The following is a 19,591-nucleotide window of genomic DNA, read 5'->3' as shown; positions in this document are numbered from 1 at the left end:
TCGACTTCAACCGCTTGCTCCACCAGTCCTAGGGTTAAGCCACCGACGCGCTCTTCCTCCTTTAACATTTAGATGAGTTACCACTTTCAAAGACCTCACTCTATACTGTTTGTGTCTAGCACGTACACAGTGTGTATCTGTGTCAACACGTGTGCAAAACGTAAACCGCGCTCAATGAAGTGTGAGGAGTGTGGTGAAAATGACTGACACGTTCGCATGCTCAGTAAATTGTTTTCTGAAGGAGTGAATGCTGCTAGATTGGGCCTTCTTCCATCTGCTTTCTTGCCTTTGGCTGCCTGTCTGTCAAGTGCTGGAAAAATTGGTGTAGCGTTGTAAATAATTATTTTGCTTGGTGTGTGTGACACTCTTTGGATGATTGGAGTGCGCCGTCGTTAATGCGCTGTAACGTCTCGGATACTACGCTACGTCGTTGAATGGTTAAATTGTTCTGATCACAGTGTATGTGCGTGTGGGTATGTCATGCACATATGTGTGTGAATGAGTGTGTGTTTTTTAGTGCTTCAACTTGCTCTCATACTTTGCTTGAACATTCCCTCACACCTGTGTGTGTCTTTCCTTTCCTCCAGTTCCTGGCTCTGTTCCTTTGGAATCCATCCAGACCGGACCGTACGAGGAGAAGATCTTCATGCAGTGGAAGGCACCTAACGAGACCAATGGCGTCATCACGCTCTACGAGGTGAGTTTCATCGACACAGCCAACACAGGTCATCATGGCAGCTGCTAACAGGGTTATTTTCTCACTTCCTCAGCACACGGGAAATACGCTCCGAATTCTATCAACTTGCACATCACAACATATTTTTCTCATATTTCACACTTTGTCTTACTCATAGTTCCCAGCTCTCAATTATTATTTTTTTCACAAATTAAGAAGCTTAACTTTAAGCTGGATCGGTCCTGGTCGGTCCTTGGATGGGAGACCAGATGCTGCTGGAAGTGGCCAGAAGGGGGCACTCTTGGTCTAAGAAGATTCCAGGGCAGTAAAGGGGACATTGCCCTGCCGAGGGTGTTGCCTTTCATATGGGAAATTACATGAATTGCCTGACTCTGTGGTCACTAAAAATCCCATGGCACGTATCACAAGAGTAACCCCAGTGTTCCTGCCAAATTCTCAACCTGGCCCCATTTCCATCATGTCCACCTAATCAGCCCCCTGATCTCTAATTTGCATATATCACTCCTCACCTCTCCACCATGCTAGCTGATGTGTGGTGAGTCTTCAGGCACACAAATGGTTGCTGTGCATCACCCAAGTGGGTGCCATACATTGATGGTGGTAGAGGTGAGTTTCCCCCCTTACTTAAAGCTGTTTGAGCACCTAGGTGGAAAAGTGCAAAATAAATACAATCAATAATTATTATTATTAATCTGGCAGTCGTTAAAATACACTATATATACAAAAGTATGTGGAAACCCCTTCAAATTAGTGGATTCAGCTATTTCAGCCACACCCGTTGCTGACAAGTGTATAAAATCGAGCACACAACCATGCAATCTCCATAGACAAACATTGGCAGTAGAATGGCCTTACTGAAGAGCTTAGTGACGTTCAACGTGGCACTGTCATAGGATGCCAATTTTCCAACATGTCAGTTCGTCAAATTTCTATCCTGCAAGAGCTGCCCTGGTCAACTGTTAGTGCTGTTATTGTGAAGTGGAAATGTCTAGGGAGTGATGACTCACGCTTCACCATCTGGCAGCCCGACAGACAAATCTGTGTTCAGTGGATGCCAGGAGAACGCGATCTGCCCAAACGCATAGTGCCAACTGTAAAGTTTGGTGGAACCGGAATAATGGTCTGGGGCTTTTTTTTAATGGTTCGGGCTAGGCCCCTTAATTCCATTAAAGGGACATCTTAACGTTTCTGTGCTTCAAACTTTGAGGCAAAAGTTTGGGGAAGGCACTTTCCTGTTTCAGCATGAATGGAAGCAAGTCCCCGCATCAATATTCCAACATCTAGTGGTAAGCCTTCCCAGAAGAGTGGATGCTGTTAATTGCAGCAAAGGGGGGACCAACTCCATATTTATACCCATGATTTTGGAATGAGATGTTTGACGAGCAGGTGTCCACGTACTTTTGGTCATGTAGTGTACCAACCAACCCTTCTTGTGAACTATCCAAAATGGCTAACACGTAAAGCTTGTGGTCTTACCAGAGATGCTTTCTGACAGATGAGGGATAGTTGATTTTCAGATGACCATTTTCAGATTTGCATGTAATTTCCTCTGGACCATGGTGCTGTGACATTAGCTAGGCCTTTAAAAGGTGTCAAGGAGCTGCAGAGAAAAGGCACCATAAAGGCTTATGATGAGTGGAGTCCTTTTTGAACCATTGTTTAGAAAGGTAGACTGTCATTCATTTCAAAGTAGACTATGGACAGTCCACACTAATTAAGTATTGATCTGCTGTTAGATTTCTTTCTATATGAGATCGTATAACTTTGTTAAAATATAAAAAAATGGCCTTGGTGGTCCACTAAATGCATGTTTGTGTGAGTGAAGGGGCGAGGGACAGACAAAAGGCTCCTTCTACATTTTATTCTGTGTGTCTGAATCTGGGCCGACTTTCAATTTACAAGTAGCTTTTGTTTCCGAGCCAGCATCATTAATATGAAATTAGCCTTTCGCCGTCTCGTCCATAACAGGATTGTCAGAATCTTTTTTTAAAAATTAAGTCCAGTACAATGCGTTCCCATTTGGTGTAATTGCCTATAATTACCCCTATTGATTTGATTAAAAGCCTCTGATGGTATCATCTGGGAGATCTGAGGATCCAAAGGACTCTTCTCTCGCTTTTAGGCCACGGGCAAATTAGATTAGGGACAATATCCTCAAATGGGAAAATAAAGGAGGCGGAGAGGGGCGAGAGAGGATGTGGCGAGGTGGGTAGAGGGTGGTGGGGGGCTGAAACCTTTGGTGATGGTAAACACACTAATATGCATAGAGACGTGACACTGTTCATAAAGGCCTGTAATGTAGCAATCTAATATGAACCAACAAACAGGCTTCACACGATTCAACAATGGTTACGACAACCGAAAATGATTTACTGTTACTATCACTGACAACGCTAACAATGCTAAACTTCACACAAAAACAAATCACTACTCATGGAAGTCCACAGTGGTCTGCTATTGACATTGATAAAGATGCAAAAAGATCTCAAGTCTCACCGACACTGATACTCCCAAGCTAATAAAAAAAAAAATTGTAAATATTACAAGTACACTAAAGTATACTTAAATATAGAAACAATTTGAATAATATACTTCAAATACGAGATGTACTTTTTTAGTATATCTTAGTGTACTATAAATATAATATCATTTCACTTCAACACATGTATTAAAAGTGTACTTTATATTAATTGTTTTTTCATTATTTTAGTATACCATACATTTGCTATCATCACACTTCAATAGACTTATTAAAAGTGTACTCTAAATGCATATTTTTTTCAGTCTTTTAGTATACTATAAATATCCCATCATACACTTATTATAATATATTTCAATACACTTATTAAAAGTCTAAGTATACTATATGTTCACTATCATTAAACTTAAACACACTCATTAAAACTGTACTTCAATTTCAAACGCTTTAATTGTAATTTAGTATATTATTTATTGTTTATAAGTTGAAGCGTTGATTTTTTTTATGAAACTATGCTTTTGAGTGATCTATAAGTATACAGTGCCTTGCAAAAGTATTCATACCCTTTGTATTTCTTCAAATGTTGTGTTAAAGTGGGATTCAAATTGATTTATTTGTCGTGAACTCAAAATACTCTGTGCAAGAAAAATTCAACAACAAAAAATAAGATTAATATATATTAAATTATATTAATTGCATAAGTATTCAGCCCCTTTGTTAAGGCAAGCCTAAATTAGTTCAGGAATACAATTTGGTTTAACAAATCACATAATATGTTACATGGACTGTTGAAATAGTAGGGGTTAACATGATTTATTTTAATGACTAACCCTTCCTCTGTCCCCATATATACAATTTCAAGCACAGATTCAACTACAGTATAAAGACCAGGGAGCCTTTCGAAAGCCTCATAAAAAGCAGTGATTGGTAGATAGGTAGCCATATCAAAACAGACATTGAATGTCTCTTTAAGCATGGTCAAGTTAATAATTATGCCGTGGATTATGTGTTAAACCACCCAGACACATCAAAGATACAGTGGTCCTTCTGAACTGAGCTACAGGACAGGAATGAAACTGCTCAGGGATGTTACCATGATGCCATTGGTGATTTGTAAAATCTAATAATCAAATCTAATCAAATTGTATTGTCGCATACACATATTTAGCAGATGTTATTGCAGGTGTAGCAAAGTGCTTGTGTTCCTAGCTCCAACAGTACAGTAAAATAATGTAATTAAATATTAGGCCAAGCAATGGCGGAGTCCGGAGTATAAATAAATAAATAAATATGAATGCATATATGTGTGCTTGTGTGTGATGGAATGTATAGCCATTATGTGGATAGAATATTTATTATATCTGTAGAATACGTAGGATAGAACAGTATACAGTGCATTCGGAAAGTATTCAGACTTTACTTTTTCCCCATTTTGTTGTTCTACAATGGATTACAAAAATGATCCCCTCATCAATCTACACACAATACCCCGTCATGACAAAGCAAAAACAGTTTTTTAGAAATGTTTGCAAATTTATAAAACTAAAATATTACATTTATATAAGTATTCAGACCCTTTTCTCAGTACTTTGTTGAAACACCTTTGGCAGCAATTACAGCCTCGAGTCTTCTTGAGTGTGACGCTACAAGCTTGGCACACCTGTATTTGGGGAGTTTCTCCTATTCTTCTCTGCATATCCTCTCAAGCTATGTTAGGTTGGATGGGGAGCATTGCTGCACAGCTATTTTCAGGTCTCTCCAGAGATGTTCGATTGGGTTCAAGTCCGGGTTCTGGCTGGTGACACTCAAGGACATTCAGAATGACACCGGGTGGAGCTAAGCACAGGCAAAATCCTAGAGGAAAACCTACTTCCGTCTGCTTTACAACAGACACTGGGAGAGGAAGTCACTGTTCAGCAGGACAATAAGCGACAACACATGCCAAATCTACACTGACGTTGCTTACCAGCAAGACAGTGAATGTTCCTGAGTGGCCAAAGCAGACAGTTTTGATTTATATCAGTTTAAAAATCTATGGCAAGATTTGAAAATTGCTGTCTTGCCATGATCCCCATCATCTGGGCAGAGCTTGAAGAATTCTGAAAAAAATAAACGTCTAATATTGCACAATCCAGGTGTGTAATGCTCTTAGAGATTTACCCAAGAAAACTCACCATTGCAATCACTGCCAAAGGTGTGAATACTTAACTGAATACTTAAGCAACAACTACATTTTAGTTATTTTATTTCTATCAATCTGAATAAAAAATATTCCATTATAATATTTTGTGTAGATTGTTGACAAAAAAAATGTAATCCAACTTTGTAGCAATAAAATGTGAAGTAATCCAAGGGGTATGAATAATTTTGCAAGGCACTGTATCTTCAGTGTCAATAATGAGTTTTGAATTGCTTTCTGAATTCCTGTTCAGAAGAGTGCAGAGAAAGTTGACAATAATAACGATTGTTTATTCCGCATAAGGAAACATGCACAGCTGAAGAACATGCTTCCTGAGAGTACACTTTTTCATATCTGTAAGGGCTGTCTCTCTCCTCATCCTCGGACGAGGAGAGGAGAGAAGGATCATCAGACCAAAATGCAGCATTCGGGAAATAAGCCATCTTTTTATTATTAACGACGGCAACACGAAACAAAACACTTTCAAATATACAAAACAAGAAAACGACGTTGACGAAACCTGAACATAAACTTACATAACTAAACGTAAACTCACGGACAGGAAACAGACGACGTCCCGTATGGTACATACATTCGACGACACAGGAGACAATCACCCACAAACAAACAGTGAGAACACCCTACCTAAATATGACTCTTAATTAGAGGAGAACGCAAAACACCTGCCTCTAATTAAGAGCCATACCAGGCAACCAAAACCAACATAGAAACAGATAACATAGACTGCCCACCCAAAACACATGCCCTGACCTAAACACATACAAAAAACAACATAAAACAGGTCAGGACCGTTACAATATCTCAAGAAAATATACTTAAATATACTTTCAAAGAGGTATATTTAACTTAAATGTCCACAAAATATATTTAAAGTAAACTTTAAAAAATGCATATGCAAAGTTGTTTGCATATTCCCCAGCATCCTTATCTGCAGCTGAAGTTTTGATTTATAATAGCATATTGTTCCTCATACGTAGCTTATTAAAATGTTTTGATGTTCATTTTCAAACTGAATAATGTTGTACCTTTAATTACACATGACATATTACACATTTATCACCGTAATGTGAACAATGAAAGTGTAAAATACCACTGGTGCACAGTTCTCAAAAGCATTATTTGTAAATTGCTTCAGCAACAACTGCTGTAAATAAAATGTTAACATTGGCTGAGAAGATTCCTTGGTCAATGAAGGTAATCTTTACATGGCAAATTATATTAGCTACAGTGGTTAATGATTAGAAGTGTACATGTAAATTTATACTTAAATCACATTATAAATATACTTTTTTTGTAAAGAAAATACAGGAATTGGAATTCAAAATGACTATTTTTGTATTTAAAAAATTCATGAGAAATAGACATAAAATGCACTTCAGGTGTATTCAAAGTATATTTATTTTGCTCTTTATCTAATATACAAAGAATATACTTATTTACAAAAAAAATCCCAATTTAGATCATTTTATATGTATGTAATATACTTAAACACTAATAAAATACAAATAAGATTGACATTAAATGTATTTCAAATTTTTCCAACTTAGACAATTGTTTATATACTTAAGTATATTTACAGTGCCTTGCAAAAGTATTCATCCCCCTTGGCGTTTTTCCTATTTTGTTACATTACAACCTGTAATTTAAATTGATTTTTATTTGGATTTCATGTAATGGACATACACAAAATAGACTAAATTGGTGAAGTGAATAAAAAATTATTTGTTAAAAAAATATATACATATTTAAACCGGAAAAGTGGTATGTGCATACGTATTCACCACCTTTGCTATGAAGCCCCTAAATAAGTTCTGGTGCAACAAAATTACCTTCAGAAGTCACATAAGTAGTTAGATTGCACACAGGTGGACTTTATTTAAGTGTCACATGATCTGTCACATGATCTCAGTATATATACACCTGTTCTGAAAGGCCACAGAGTCTGCAACACCACTAAGCAAGGGGCACCACCAAGCAAACGGCACCATGAAGACCAAGGAGTTCTCCAAACAGGTCAGGGACAAAGTTGTGGAGAAGTACAGATCAGGGTTGGGTTATAAAAAAATATCAGAAACTTTCCATTCTTAAAAAATGGAAAGAATATGGCACCACAACAAACCTGCCAAGAGAGGGCTACCCACCAAACTCACTGACCAGGCAGGGAGGGCATTAATCAGAGAGGCAACAAAGAGACCAAAGATAACCCTGAAGGAGCTGCAAAGCTCCACAATGGAGATTGGAGTATCTGTCCATTGGACCACTTTAAACCGTACACTCCAAAGAGCCGGGCTTTACGGAAGAGTGGCCAGAAAAACCCCACTGCTTAAAAAACGATTGGTGTTCGCCAAAAGGCATGTGGGAGACTCCCCAAACATATGGAAGAAGGTACTCTGGTCAGATGAGACTAAAATGTAGCTTTTTGGCCATCGAGGAAAACGCTATGTATGTCACAAACCCAACACCTCTCATCCCCCCGAGAACACCATCTCTACAGTCAAACATGGTGGTGGTAGCATCATGCTGTGAGGATGTTTTTCATCGGCAGGAAATGGGAAACTGGTCAGAATTGAAGGATGTTGCTAAATACAGGGAAATTCTTGAGAGAAATCTGTTTGTCTCCCAGAGATTTGAGACTGGGACGGAAGTTCACTTTCCAGCAGGACAATGACCCGAAGCATACTGCTAAAGCAACACTCAAGTGGTTTATTAAGGGGAAACATTTAAATGTCTTGTAATGGCCTAGTCAAAGCCCAGACCTGAATCGAATTGAGAATCTGTGGTATGACTTAAAGATTGCTGTACACCGGCGGAACCCATCCAACTTGAAGGAGCTGGAGCAGTTTTGCCTTAAAGAATGGGCAAAAATCCCAGTGGCTAAATCAAATCAAATCCAATGTATTTATATAGCCCTTCGTACATCAGCTGATATCTCAAAGTGCTGTACAGAAACCCAGCCTAAAACCCCAAACAGCAAGCAATGCAGGTGTAGAAGCACGTGGCTAGATGTGCCAAGCTTATGGAGACATACCCCAAGAGACTTGCAGCTATAATTGCTGCAAAAGGTGGCTCTACAAAGTATTGACTTTGGGCGGGTGAATAGTTATGTACGCTATAGTTTTCAGTTTTTTGTCTTATTTCTTGTTTGTTTCACAATAAAAAAATATTTTGCATCTTCAAAGTCGTAGGCATGTTGTGTAAATGAAATTATACAACCCCCCCCCCCCCCCCCCCCCCCCCCCCGCCCCCAAAAGAAACATCTATTTTAATTCCAGGTTGTAAGGCAACAAAATAAGAAAAATGCCAAGGGGGTGAATACTTACACAATATACTTTCGCAGTAAACTTCAATATATTAAAATATGTTAATGAAGTATGATTTAAATAGATACAAATCCTGCTTGGGCTGTAAGTCCACGGCCCTCTAATATTGACCGATGATAAAGACTACTGAAGGGAGGCTTACAGACCTGACACTGATCGTGCCCTTGTCAGTCCTTTGCCAATTGACTAATCAAACGCAGGTTGTGATATTGATCCCCAGCAGTATTAGCCCCAATCCTGCTAGGCTAGCTCTGATCCCCGCTCACTAGAGATAATCAAAGTACAGTAGCCACACAGAAAGGTCACAGCACGTCTGTAATCCATACTAGTACCAGGGTCGTGTTTATTATTTTTGAAATGGGAAAGATCGCTCAGAAAATGAGTAAAACAGAGAGGTGCTAGCTGTCTTAACTCATCCAATTAGAAATGCTGGTTTTCGTATTCCTTTGGATTTATATTGTAACATTTTGCTACAGTGCGCTACGGTCTGCCTCCCAGTCAGAGAGGTAGTATGATCATATACCCCAGTCACTGGATCAATGGGAGCTAACACCTATGTTATCATTCATACAAGTTAAAATGCCATCAGTGCAATTGCATTTCACATGTTTTCTTAGCTCTCATTGACTTGACTTAACAGATGAACCATGCGCAATGCTGACCGTCTGACTTTTCACATCATGCAGACCAGATAGCTGACATGTCAAACAGATACATGCACCATGACTGATACATCAATTATAAGCAACAATCAGTTCCTGTGACCTGGGTTGACTTCTAAGCTACGCTAATGGTAGAACAGCAGTGGCATGACTGCGGGTTCCAGCAAAGTGTAATGGCAAGGTTCAAGCACTGAATCACACATACACATACAGACGCAGATGCAGACACACACACACACACACACACACACACACACACACACACACACACACATTAATATACTGTATGAGTACATAAACAGGGCCCCCTAAGATGAGCGCCACCGGGCACCAGGTTGAGGATGTGTTCAGGATTAGGATTCTGCCTTTTGATCACACACATACGCACACACACACACAAGCTTCTCACTCACAGTTTTTCACAAAGCAACTTTGTACTATCGAGTCATCAAGGCTTTTCTGAAATTAATTGCCTTTGCTGACAAAAAAGAGAAAGGGAAGATATGAAAGACTTGCGCAGAAAAAAAAGCAGACGCATAATGACATTGCATTAATCAGTGCTGAAGAATCTGTTTGAGGTGGCTTTCTTTCTGTAGTGTGCCCTCTTACTTTTCGCCAAGCATTGTCTGCATGCAAAATACTTCAGCAATTGAATGATTTATGTAAGTCTTTGATCTCTATTTTGTTGAACATGTTCCCACTCCTCGTCAGTCTTTTGGGTGTCTGATGATATTTGTTGAAAACAGAAGTAGTTTGTGGGAATAGAACTTGTTTTTCTACCTTCGACGATCAGTGACCAAAGCTACTGTCTGTATTCAGAGGTGGAGAATGAGATTTTGATCTAATGCTTGAAGCCCAAACAGTTTTTTCCATTTAGATGAATAGGACAATATACCTTCCAATTTTTTTCATAGCTTATTCCAATCTTAATAGAAACTGCAAACACATTATCCCATGTAGTTGCCAATCTCAGATCTGTGATGATGCTGTGCTCAGCTCAACTATTTCCAACTCTTTGACCACACAAACGCACACATTACTCCTACAGCCTCTGATGGCAGTATGGTACCTCTGAAGAGTGCCACCGGGCTAAATCAGGACCTGTCGTGAATGGCCTGATGTATTGGGGCGAGTTAGCGCCTCACGAAGATAAACATTTTATTTTCTATCTCTCTGTCAGCAATGTGCTAAATTGAGTGGTTCGCTCTCTCTCGTGAGCTCTCACCCAGTTTGCTTTTCCCTGTCGTCGGGGCCTGTGGGGACGTGTAAAGTGGCAGAGGTGGCAACTCTCCCTTGTTGTGTCTCACCTTCAGGATAGAGATACATAGATTTATAGAGATACAACAGACACAATGAAAGTTTTATATAGGTGGAATGTGGTATTTTGTTGTAAGAATCTAAGCATGTACACAAGTAGTTGTGTGTCTATTGACATAGAATCACGGAGGATGGAGATGGTGGGGAGTGTACTAGAGGCTGGGAATATGTTCGGCGCGAAGACAGCAAGTGCGAGGTTTTAGCTGGGGATCAGGAGTGCTTATAGAGATTGGGATAGAGTACATATTTTACAACAGTGCTGTAAATTTAACAATTGCTAGCCTACAGTGCATTCGGAAAGTATTCAGACCCCTCGACTTTTTCCAAATGTTACATTACAGCCTTATTCTAAAATGTATTAAATAGTTTTTTTTCCCTCATCAATCGCCACATAATATCCCATAATGTCAAAAACAGTTTACTTTTTTTTTTTTGCAAATGTATTTAAAATAAAACATGGAAATATCACATTTACATAAGTCTTCAGACCCTTTACTCAGGACTTTGCTGAAGCACCTTTGGCTGCAATTACAGCCTTGAGTCTTCTTTGGTATGATGCTACAAGCTTGGCACACCTGTATTTGGGGAGTTTCTCCCTTCTCTGCAGATCTTCTCAAGCTCTGACAGGTTGGATGGGGAGCGTTGCTGCACAGCTATTTTCAGGTCTCTCCAGAGATGTTTGATCGGGTTCAAGTCTGGGTCCTGGCTGGACCACTCAAGGACACCCAGAGACTTGTCCCGAAGCCAATCATGCATTGTCTTGGCTGTGTGCTTAGGACCGTTGTCCTGTTGGAAGGTGAACCTTCGCCCCAGCAGGTTGTCATCAAGGATCTCGTTGTACTTTGTTCCATTCATCTTTCCCTCGATCCTGACTAATCTCCCGGTCCCTGCCGCTGAAAAACATCCCCACACCATGGTGCCAGGTTTCCTCCAGACGTGACGGTTGGTATTCAGGCCAAAGAGTTCAATCTTGGTTTCATCAGTCCAGAGAATCTTGTTTCTCATTTTCTGAGAGTCCTTCAGGTGCCTTTTGGCAATCTCTAAGCGGGCTGTCATGTGCCTTTACTGAGGAGTGGTTTCCGTCTGGCTACTCTACCATAAAGGCCTGATTGTTGGAGTGCTGCAGAGGTACTCTGTAGCTCTGTCAGAGTGACCATCGGGTTCTTGTTCACCTCCCTAACCAAGGCCCTTCTCTGCCGATTGCTCAGTTTGGCCAAGTGTCCAGCTCTAGGAAGATTCTTGGTGGTTCCAAACTTATTCCATTTAAGACGGATGTAGGCCACTGTGTTCTTAGGGACCTTCGTGAGAGCGAAATTACAAGATTATGTTATACTGTTATTGCATCAAATGGTTGTTTTATGGAATAGAATAGGGTTCTCAGAACACTCATCTGTGCGTAGTCTTCTGAGTTGGGCCTCTGGGGGCTTAATGCTGAGATTGGATTTACGATGCCTTTGGGGATAACACCTAAAAACCGCATTCCGTAACAAGAGTTGGTGTTTGTGTACCATGGTGGAGATGGCTCGGGTATGGATAATGATGAGGGGAACCTTGTTTTGGGGTCCATACCCTGGTTTCCACACAATAAGAACAGTCTTTACAGCAGACACTGTCTGCTGTGTATAATTCATTTATTTCATACAAATCCTAACCTTGTGACCCATTCCACACATATTGTGTTTGTCATGTAGACTAAGGGGGTGTATCTTTGCTATAAAAGATTGTTGTATCCTTTGTTTCGGGGCTCTCAACAAATCATCTAAGGGTGGTTCGTCGACCAGCCATCGTTATTGCAGAGCACTGACATCATTTACTTGTGTGATAAGTTTGTCTCTCCTCATTTGAAATTAGAGAAATTAACCACCAAACTTCACTGCAGAAATGGATGGAGGCCACTGTGTGCTGCAGAATTTTTCGACCTCATGGCTTGGTTTTTGCTCTGACATTCACTGTCAACTCTGGGACCTTATATAGACAGGTGTGTGCCTTTCTAAATCATATCCAATCAACAGAGTTTACCACAGGTGGACTCAAATCAAGTTGTTGAAACATCTCAAGAATGATCAATGGAAACAGGATGCACCTGAGCTCAATTTCAAATCTCATAGCAAAGGGTCTGAATACTTGTGTAAATAAGGTATTTGTTTTTTATTTTTAATATATTTGCAAAACTTTCTAAAACCTGTCTTCGCTTTGTCATGTAGATTGAGTAATTTTGGAATAAGGCTATAACCTAAGAAAATGTGGAAAGAGGGAAGGGGTCTGAATACTTTCCGAATGCACTGTATATCAGAGGTATTCAAATTAGAATTTGCCTGGTCTTTGTGGTCTTTATCTCTACCGTCTCATGGACAAATGACATAACTGACGCATAATACAGTTGATTGTGCATTGCAATTTCTACTGCTGTCTATTCTAAGCTAGCTGTGTACGTAGCATTCGTCACATGACAGCTTCTCTGCTGTCTCTTGATATGCAGCACCATTTCTACACAATATCTGACAGCTCAGAGGGCCTGATAGCAGAGGCATGAAATGACAATGCTGGAAACTGTAAATAAAAACAAAAACATTCTGTGCCCAAATGAACACAGTCTTCCTTTGTCTCGCATCACTTTGTGACAGTTCTCAAAAGATGTCGGTCGTCAATACATTCCCTCCCTTTACATCTTTCCCTAGATGCACTGCACTGTAATTGTGTGCAAATCCTGGTCGGACCACTGTTACATCCAAGTCTCTCCTGTACGATTTTGGGGCTTGTATCCAGTAGACCATCTAACAGTCCAGTCAACCCCACATACCCTCTGTCCATATAAGGTGTTGTTTGTACATGTTATATGTTGTGCAATTGATTAATTCCATGCCACAAATACTGCATCTGTTTCAGAACATTTAACATGTTACAAGCGGTACCCCATGTGTCCCTGATTCCCAGGGAGCGATGGATGTGCAAGCGCAGCCACTTAATACTCGTTAAACTCAATTACAGGCCTGGCCTGCATTTACCAGTTCGCTAATGGCCTGAGTGGAGTGGATTAGGTCTCATGCCCCGAGCTGGCAGCCATATAGCAGCTGTGTCACCTGCCCCTAATGCAGCCAGGCAGCCAACCCCAACTCCATTGATCACGTGCCCAGGCAGTTCAATTCCTGCAGGGATCACATACACAACCTAAAAATGTATGCACTCATGAAATGTGAGTCACTCTGGATAAATGTGTCTCCTAAATGGCATATTTTATCATTTTTATATTATATAGACCTATCATTTCCTCCCCCCATAGTAGCCTCTCATTCACACATGCCTCAGCATCATTCCTTCTTGATTTGTATCTGATGTGAAACTGAAAAAGATTACAAGATAGCTGAATAGATATGAATGGATAATGGAAGACCGTTGATTGCCGTGTGGCGTTCGAAACTGTCTAAAAAACTTTGTCCCCGAGGTGAAAAAATGTATAGATCGATATAGCGACTCGATATAGGCCATTGTTGCCATGGTACTTTGCAGACTTTTCGTAGATTGCATGGGTTTTGAAGCAGATATACACATTGGCTTGCGTCTTTTGCTTTTATTTTTGTGTGCTCCTGTTTGGTACAGCGTCTTTAACTGGCATTCATCTCTCGTCTCAACGATGAGTTATCCTACAGACGTAGTCTCTCCATTACCCACAGTGCAGTGCCTCAGTGCGCCTGCTGTTTCATAGGGCAATAAACTACCTCTGCTTTATGATGCCTCCCTGGTGAGTATATCAACCAAGGAGAAGGAGAGCCAGAGTAATACGTGTTCACACACAAACAAATTATTTTGCGATAACATTCTGAGTAAAAATCTGAGTAAGTCTGAGCAAGAGTCCCCATTAATAAATATTGATTTCAGCTATTATATTATGAGCATTCAGTTACTGTTCCATTGAATGTTAAAATGGGCAAAACAAGTGACCTAAGCGACTTTGAGCGTGATATGATCGTCAATACCAGGCGTGCCGGATCCAGTATCTCAGAAGCGGAATCCTCCTGGGCTTTTCAGCACAACAGGCTCTAGGGTTTACCGAGAATGTCGTGACAAACAAAAAACATGTAGTCAGCAGCAGTCAGGTGGGCAAAAACAGCTTGTTGATGAGAGAGGTCGAAGGAGAACGGCAAGAATCGTGCAAGCTAACAGGCGTGCCAGAAACAGATAAATAAATACAATTAAATGAGTCACATGCTTCAGAATACAACAGGTGCCACCTTACAGTGAATGCTTACTTACAAGCCCTTAATAACCAACAATGCTTTAGAAGTTAAGAAGAAAAACATGTTAAGTAAAAAATACATAAGTAAAAAATGAAAATATGAAGTAATAAATAAGTAAACAGCAGCAGTAAAATAACAATAGCGAGGCTACAGTATATACAGGGGGTACCGGTACAGAGTCAATGTGTGGGTTCACGGGTTAGTCGAGGTAATTGAGGTAATATGTACATGTAGGTAGAATTATTAAAGTGACCATGCATAGATAATAAATAGAGAGTAGCTGCAGTGTAAAAGAGTGGTCTGGGTAGCTCTTTGATTAGCTGTTCAGGAGTCTTAGGGCTTGGGAGTTGAAGCTGTTAAGAAGCCTTTTGGACCTAGACTTGGTGCTCCGGTACTGCAGCAGAGAGAACAGTCTATGACTAGGGGTGCTGGTGTCTTTGACAATTTTTAGGGCCTTCCTCTGACACCGCCTGGTATAGAGGTCCTGGATGGCGGGAAGCTTGGCCCCAGTGATGTACTGGGCCGTACGCACTACCCTCTGTAGTGCCTTGCTGTCAGAGGCCGAGCTGTTGCCATACCAGGCAGTGATGTAATCAGTCAGGATGCTCTCGATGGTGCAGCTGTAGAACCTTTTGAGGATCTGAGGACCCATGACAAATCTTTTCAGTCTCCTGAGGGGTAATAGGCTTTGTCGTGCCCTCTTCACAACTGTCTGTGTGTGTTTAGACCATGATAGTTTGTTGGTGATGTGAACACCAAGGAACTTGAAGTTCTCAACCTGCTCCGCTGCAGCCCTGTCGATTAGAATGGGGGCGTGCTCAGTCCTCCTTTTCCTGTAGTCCACAATCTTCTCCTTTGTCTTGATCACATAGAGGGAGAGGTTGTTGCACCACACAGCCAGGTCTCTGACCTCCTCACTATAAGCGGTATCATCGTTGTTGGTGATCAGGCCTACCACTGTTGTATCATCAGCAAACTTGATGATGGTGTTGGAGTTGTGCCTGACCATGCAGTCATGAGTGAACAGGGAGTACAGGAGGGGACTGAGCAGATGTTACCTACCCTTACCACCTGGGGGCGGCCCGTCAGGAAGTCCAGGATCCAGTTGCAGAGGGAGGTGTTTAGTTCCAGGGTCCTTAACTTAGTGATGAGCTTTGAGGGCACTATGGGTTTTAACACTGAGCTGTAGTCAATTAATTGTAAAAGGTGGTCTGGTTGTATGTATACAGCTACGAAAGATACAGATACAGAAAACTCTCTTGATAAATAGTGTGGTCTACAGCTTATCATGAGATACTCTACCTCAGGTGAGCAAAACCTTGAGTCTTCCTTAGATTTCGTGCACCAGCTGTTTACAAATATACATAGACCGTCACCCCTTGTCTTACGAGAGGCTGCTGTTCAATCCTGCCAAAAAAGCTTAAAACCCGCCATATGTATGTTATTCATGTCGTTGTTTAGCCACAACTCAGTGAAACATAAGATTGCAGTTTTCAATGTCCTGTTGCTAGGATATACGGCACAGTACAACAGTGGTGTGCAGAACTGTATCTCAGAACACACAACTTATCGATCCTTGTCAAGGATGGGATTTTGCACCAGATGACCACACCGGGATCCACTCCTATCAGCTTACCCTGTCCAGGATCAGCGTGGCGCTAGCGGCACCCCCCCCCCCCCCCCCCCCACTGAAAAACCAGTGCCGCGAAATTCAAAAAATATATATTTTTTAAATATTTAACTTTCACACATTAAAGTCCAATACAGCTAATGAAAGACACAGATCTTGTGAATCCAGTCAACATGTCCGATTTTTAAAATGTTTTACAGGGAAGACACAATATGTAAAGATGTACATCTATTACCTAAAAACACATTAGCATAATCCACCATCTTTTATTTGTCCACCAACACCAGTAGCCATCACCAATTCGGCTAAACTAAGATATTTATAGCCCCTAACCAAGAAAAAAACTCATTAGATGACAGTCTGATAACATATTTATGGTATGGGATAGGTTACAATTGCACCCACCGTCACAAATGGAATAGAAAAACTACTTAGAGCAACGTGTTTACCTACTTACTAATCATCAAACATTTCGTAAAAATACACAGCATACACGAATCGAAAGACACAGATCCTGTGAATACAGACAATATTTCAGATTTTCTAAGTGTCTTACAGCGAAAACACAATAAATCGTTATATTAGCATAGCACATAGCACATAGCAGCCCGGCATTGATTCTAGCCAAAGTGAGCGATAAAAGTCAACATCGCCAAAAGATATTAATTTTTTCACTAACCTTCTCAGAATTCTTCCGATGACACTCCTGTAACATCATATTACACAATCCATATAGAGTTTGATCGCAAATGTTTATATTTAGCCACCAAAATCATGGTTAGACAATGTGAAATGTAGACAAGCTGGTCAGAAAATGTCCTTGCGCCACTTAGACAGTGATCTACTCTTATACATAAATACTCATAAACGTGACTAAAAAATATAGGGTGGACAGGGATTGATAGACAATTTAATTCTTAATACAATTGCGGAATTACATTTTTTAATTTATCCTTACTTTTCAATACAGTTTGCGCCAAGCGAAGCTACGTCAAAAAACATGGCGTCCTAAGCCACTAAAATGTTTCGACAGAAACACGATTTATCATAATAAAAATGTCCTACCTTGAGCTGTTCTTCCATCAGTATCTTGGGCAAAGGATCCTTTCTTGGGAGTAATCGTCTTTTGGTGGAAAGCTGTCCTCTTGCCATGTGGAAATGCCAACTGCGTTCGGGATGAACTGAAAAGCGTGCCCAGCTATTCACATCGTTTCAAAAATAAATGTCCCAAAATCGCACTAAACGGATATAAATTGCTATAAAACGCTTTAAATTAACTACCTTATGATGTTTTTAACTCCTATAACGAGTGAAAAGATGACCGGAGAAATATAACAGGCTAAACTAACGCTTGGAACAGGAGCGGGTCGGTGTCCAGCACGCGCGTTACGCACCAAGGAAAGACTTGCTAGCTACAGGGTTTTTTAATTTATAGGGCCTGTGAACGCGCAATCGACCCCATTGGAATCGTCATCACGTAAAGACATCCAGGGGAAGACGTAAGAAGTGTCCGTATAGTCATAGCAATATCAGTGCCCTTTTAACTGACTTCAGAACAGTGGCCAACATTTCTGAAATCTGACTCCATGTCAGGGAAATTGCTGTAGAATGGGCTCTGTTCCACTTAGAGACAAAATTTCAACTCCTATAGAAACTATAGACTGTTTTCTATCCAATAATAATAATAATATGCATATTGTACGATCAAGGATTTTGTGGGAAGCCGTTTCAAAAATTACCCAATTAGCATAAATAGTCTAAACAGCGCCCCCATCCCCAACAGGTTAAAACAAGAAGAAGTGGCTCCAGTGCAAGAAGAAGTATCTCTCAACTTATCGTTGAGACAAGAGATGGATCACCAACACTGGACAATTGAGGAGTGGAAAAACATTGCCTGGTCCAACGAATCCCGGTTCCTGTTGCGTCATGCTAATTGCAGATTCAGGATTTTGCGTATGCAGCAGGAGTCCATGGACCCGTTATGCCTGGTGTCAACGGTACAGGCTGGCGGCGTACTGGTGTGTGGAATGTTTTCCTGGCACACGTTAGGTCCCTTGATACCAAATGAACAATGATTGAACCCCACAGCGTATCTGAACATTGATGTTGACAAACACCAATATAGCATCTTTGGGATGAGATGGAGTGGGCTGTTCGCAGCATCAAATGTATTTATAAAGCCCTTCTTACATCAGCTGATGTCACAAAGTGCTGTACAGTAACCCAGCCTAAAACCCCAAACAGCAAGCAATGTAGGTGTAGAAGCACGGTGACTAGGAAAAACTCCCTAGAAAGGCCAGAACCTAGGAAGAAACCTAGAGAGGAACCGGGCTATGAGGGGTGGCCAGTCTTCTTCTGGCTGTGCCGGGTGGAGATTATAACAGAACATGTTCAAATGTTCATCGATGACCAGCAGGCTCAAATAATAATAATCACAGTTGTCGTGTCTTTGGCATCATTAAACTGAAGACTTATTTTTATCAAATAAATTATCTGTAATTATTATTATGTGATTAAACTAAATTAATCATGTAACTGTAATTAACTAGAAAGTTGGGGCACCAAAGAAAATATTCAGACTACAAAGTTATAATTTTCCTAATAAAACTTTCAGATAATTTAATATCTGATCAATTAGTCTTCTAATTAATGAATTATTCTTTACCTCACGTTAGTCTCATTCCAAACGTTCTAAATTGTTGGTTATCTGCACGAACCCAGTCTTCACTATGAGTCATCCGTACATCAATTGTCTTAAATCATTTATTTATTAACTAAATTATCAATCACAGAAATTAACAAACAAACAAACAAACAAGTAGATATGGTTACAAGGAAATGATAGCGGAGTTTCCCTAGTGGGATAAACCGGTATCGCGGCTTGGTGGACAAAAGGGAAGTGGAGGTCGACTGAGATAAAAGACACTACAAAGTGATAATTATAACAATTGAAATGCTAATCCTTTGCACATGAACGCTCACTCATTCGGGAATAATTGCAATCAAAAAATATATTTACGCTCAGTGTGTCATCGTGATCTCTGTTGGAAA

At 40.4% G+C, this 19,591-nt stretch overlaps 1 protein-coding gene across 23 annotated transcripts in view; it reads left to right on the top strand.

Moving 5' to 3' along the window:
• LOC129840290 (receptor-type tyrosine-protein phosphatase T-like) overlaps positions 1-19,591 on the top strand; it is a 448,617-nt gene that overhangs the window by 273,158 nt on the left and 155,868 nt on the right. For all 23 annotated transcript variants that reach the window (XM_055908070.1, XM_055908143.1, XM_055908060.1 and 20 more), the window contains one exon: positions 588-697. In XM_055908070.1, the coding sequence (XP_055764045.1) occupies positions 588-697 (110 nt within the window). The remainder of the gene's footprint in view (positions 1-587; positions 698-19,591) is intronic.

Source organism: Salvelinus fontinalis, chromosome 3, assembly GCF_029448725.1.
Source record: "Salvelinus fontinalis isolate EN_2023a chromosome 3, ASM2944872v1, whole genome shotgun sequence".
Classification (NCBI taxonomy): Eukaryota; Metazoa; Chordata; class Actinopteri; order Salmoniformes; family Salmonidae; genus Salvelinus; species Salvelinus fontinalis.
Note: the sequence above shows the minus strand (reverse complement) of the source record. Positions and strands in the feature narration are given on the sequence as shown.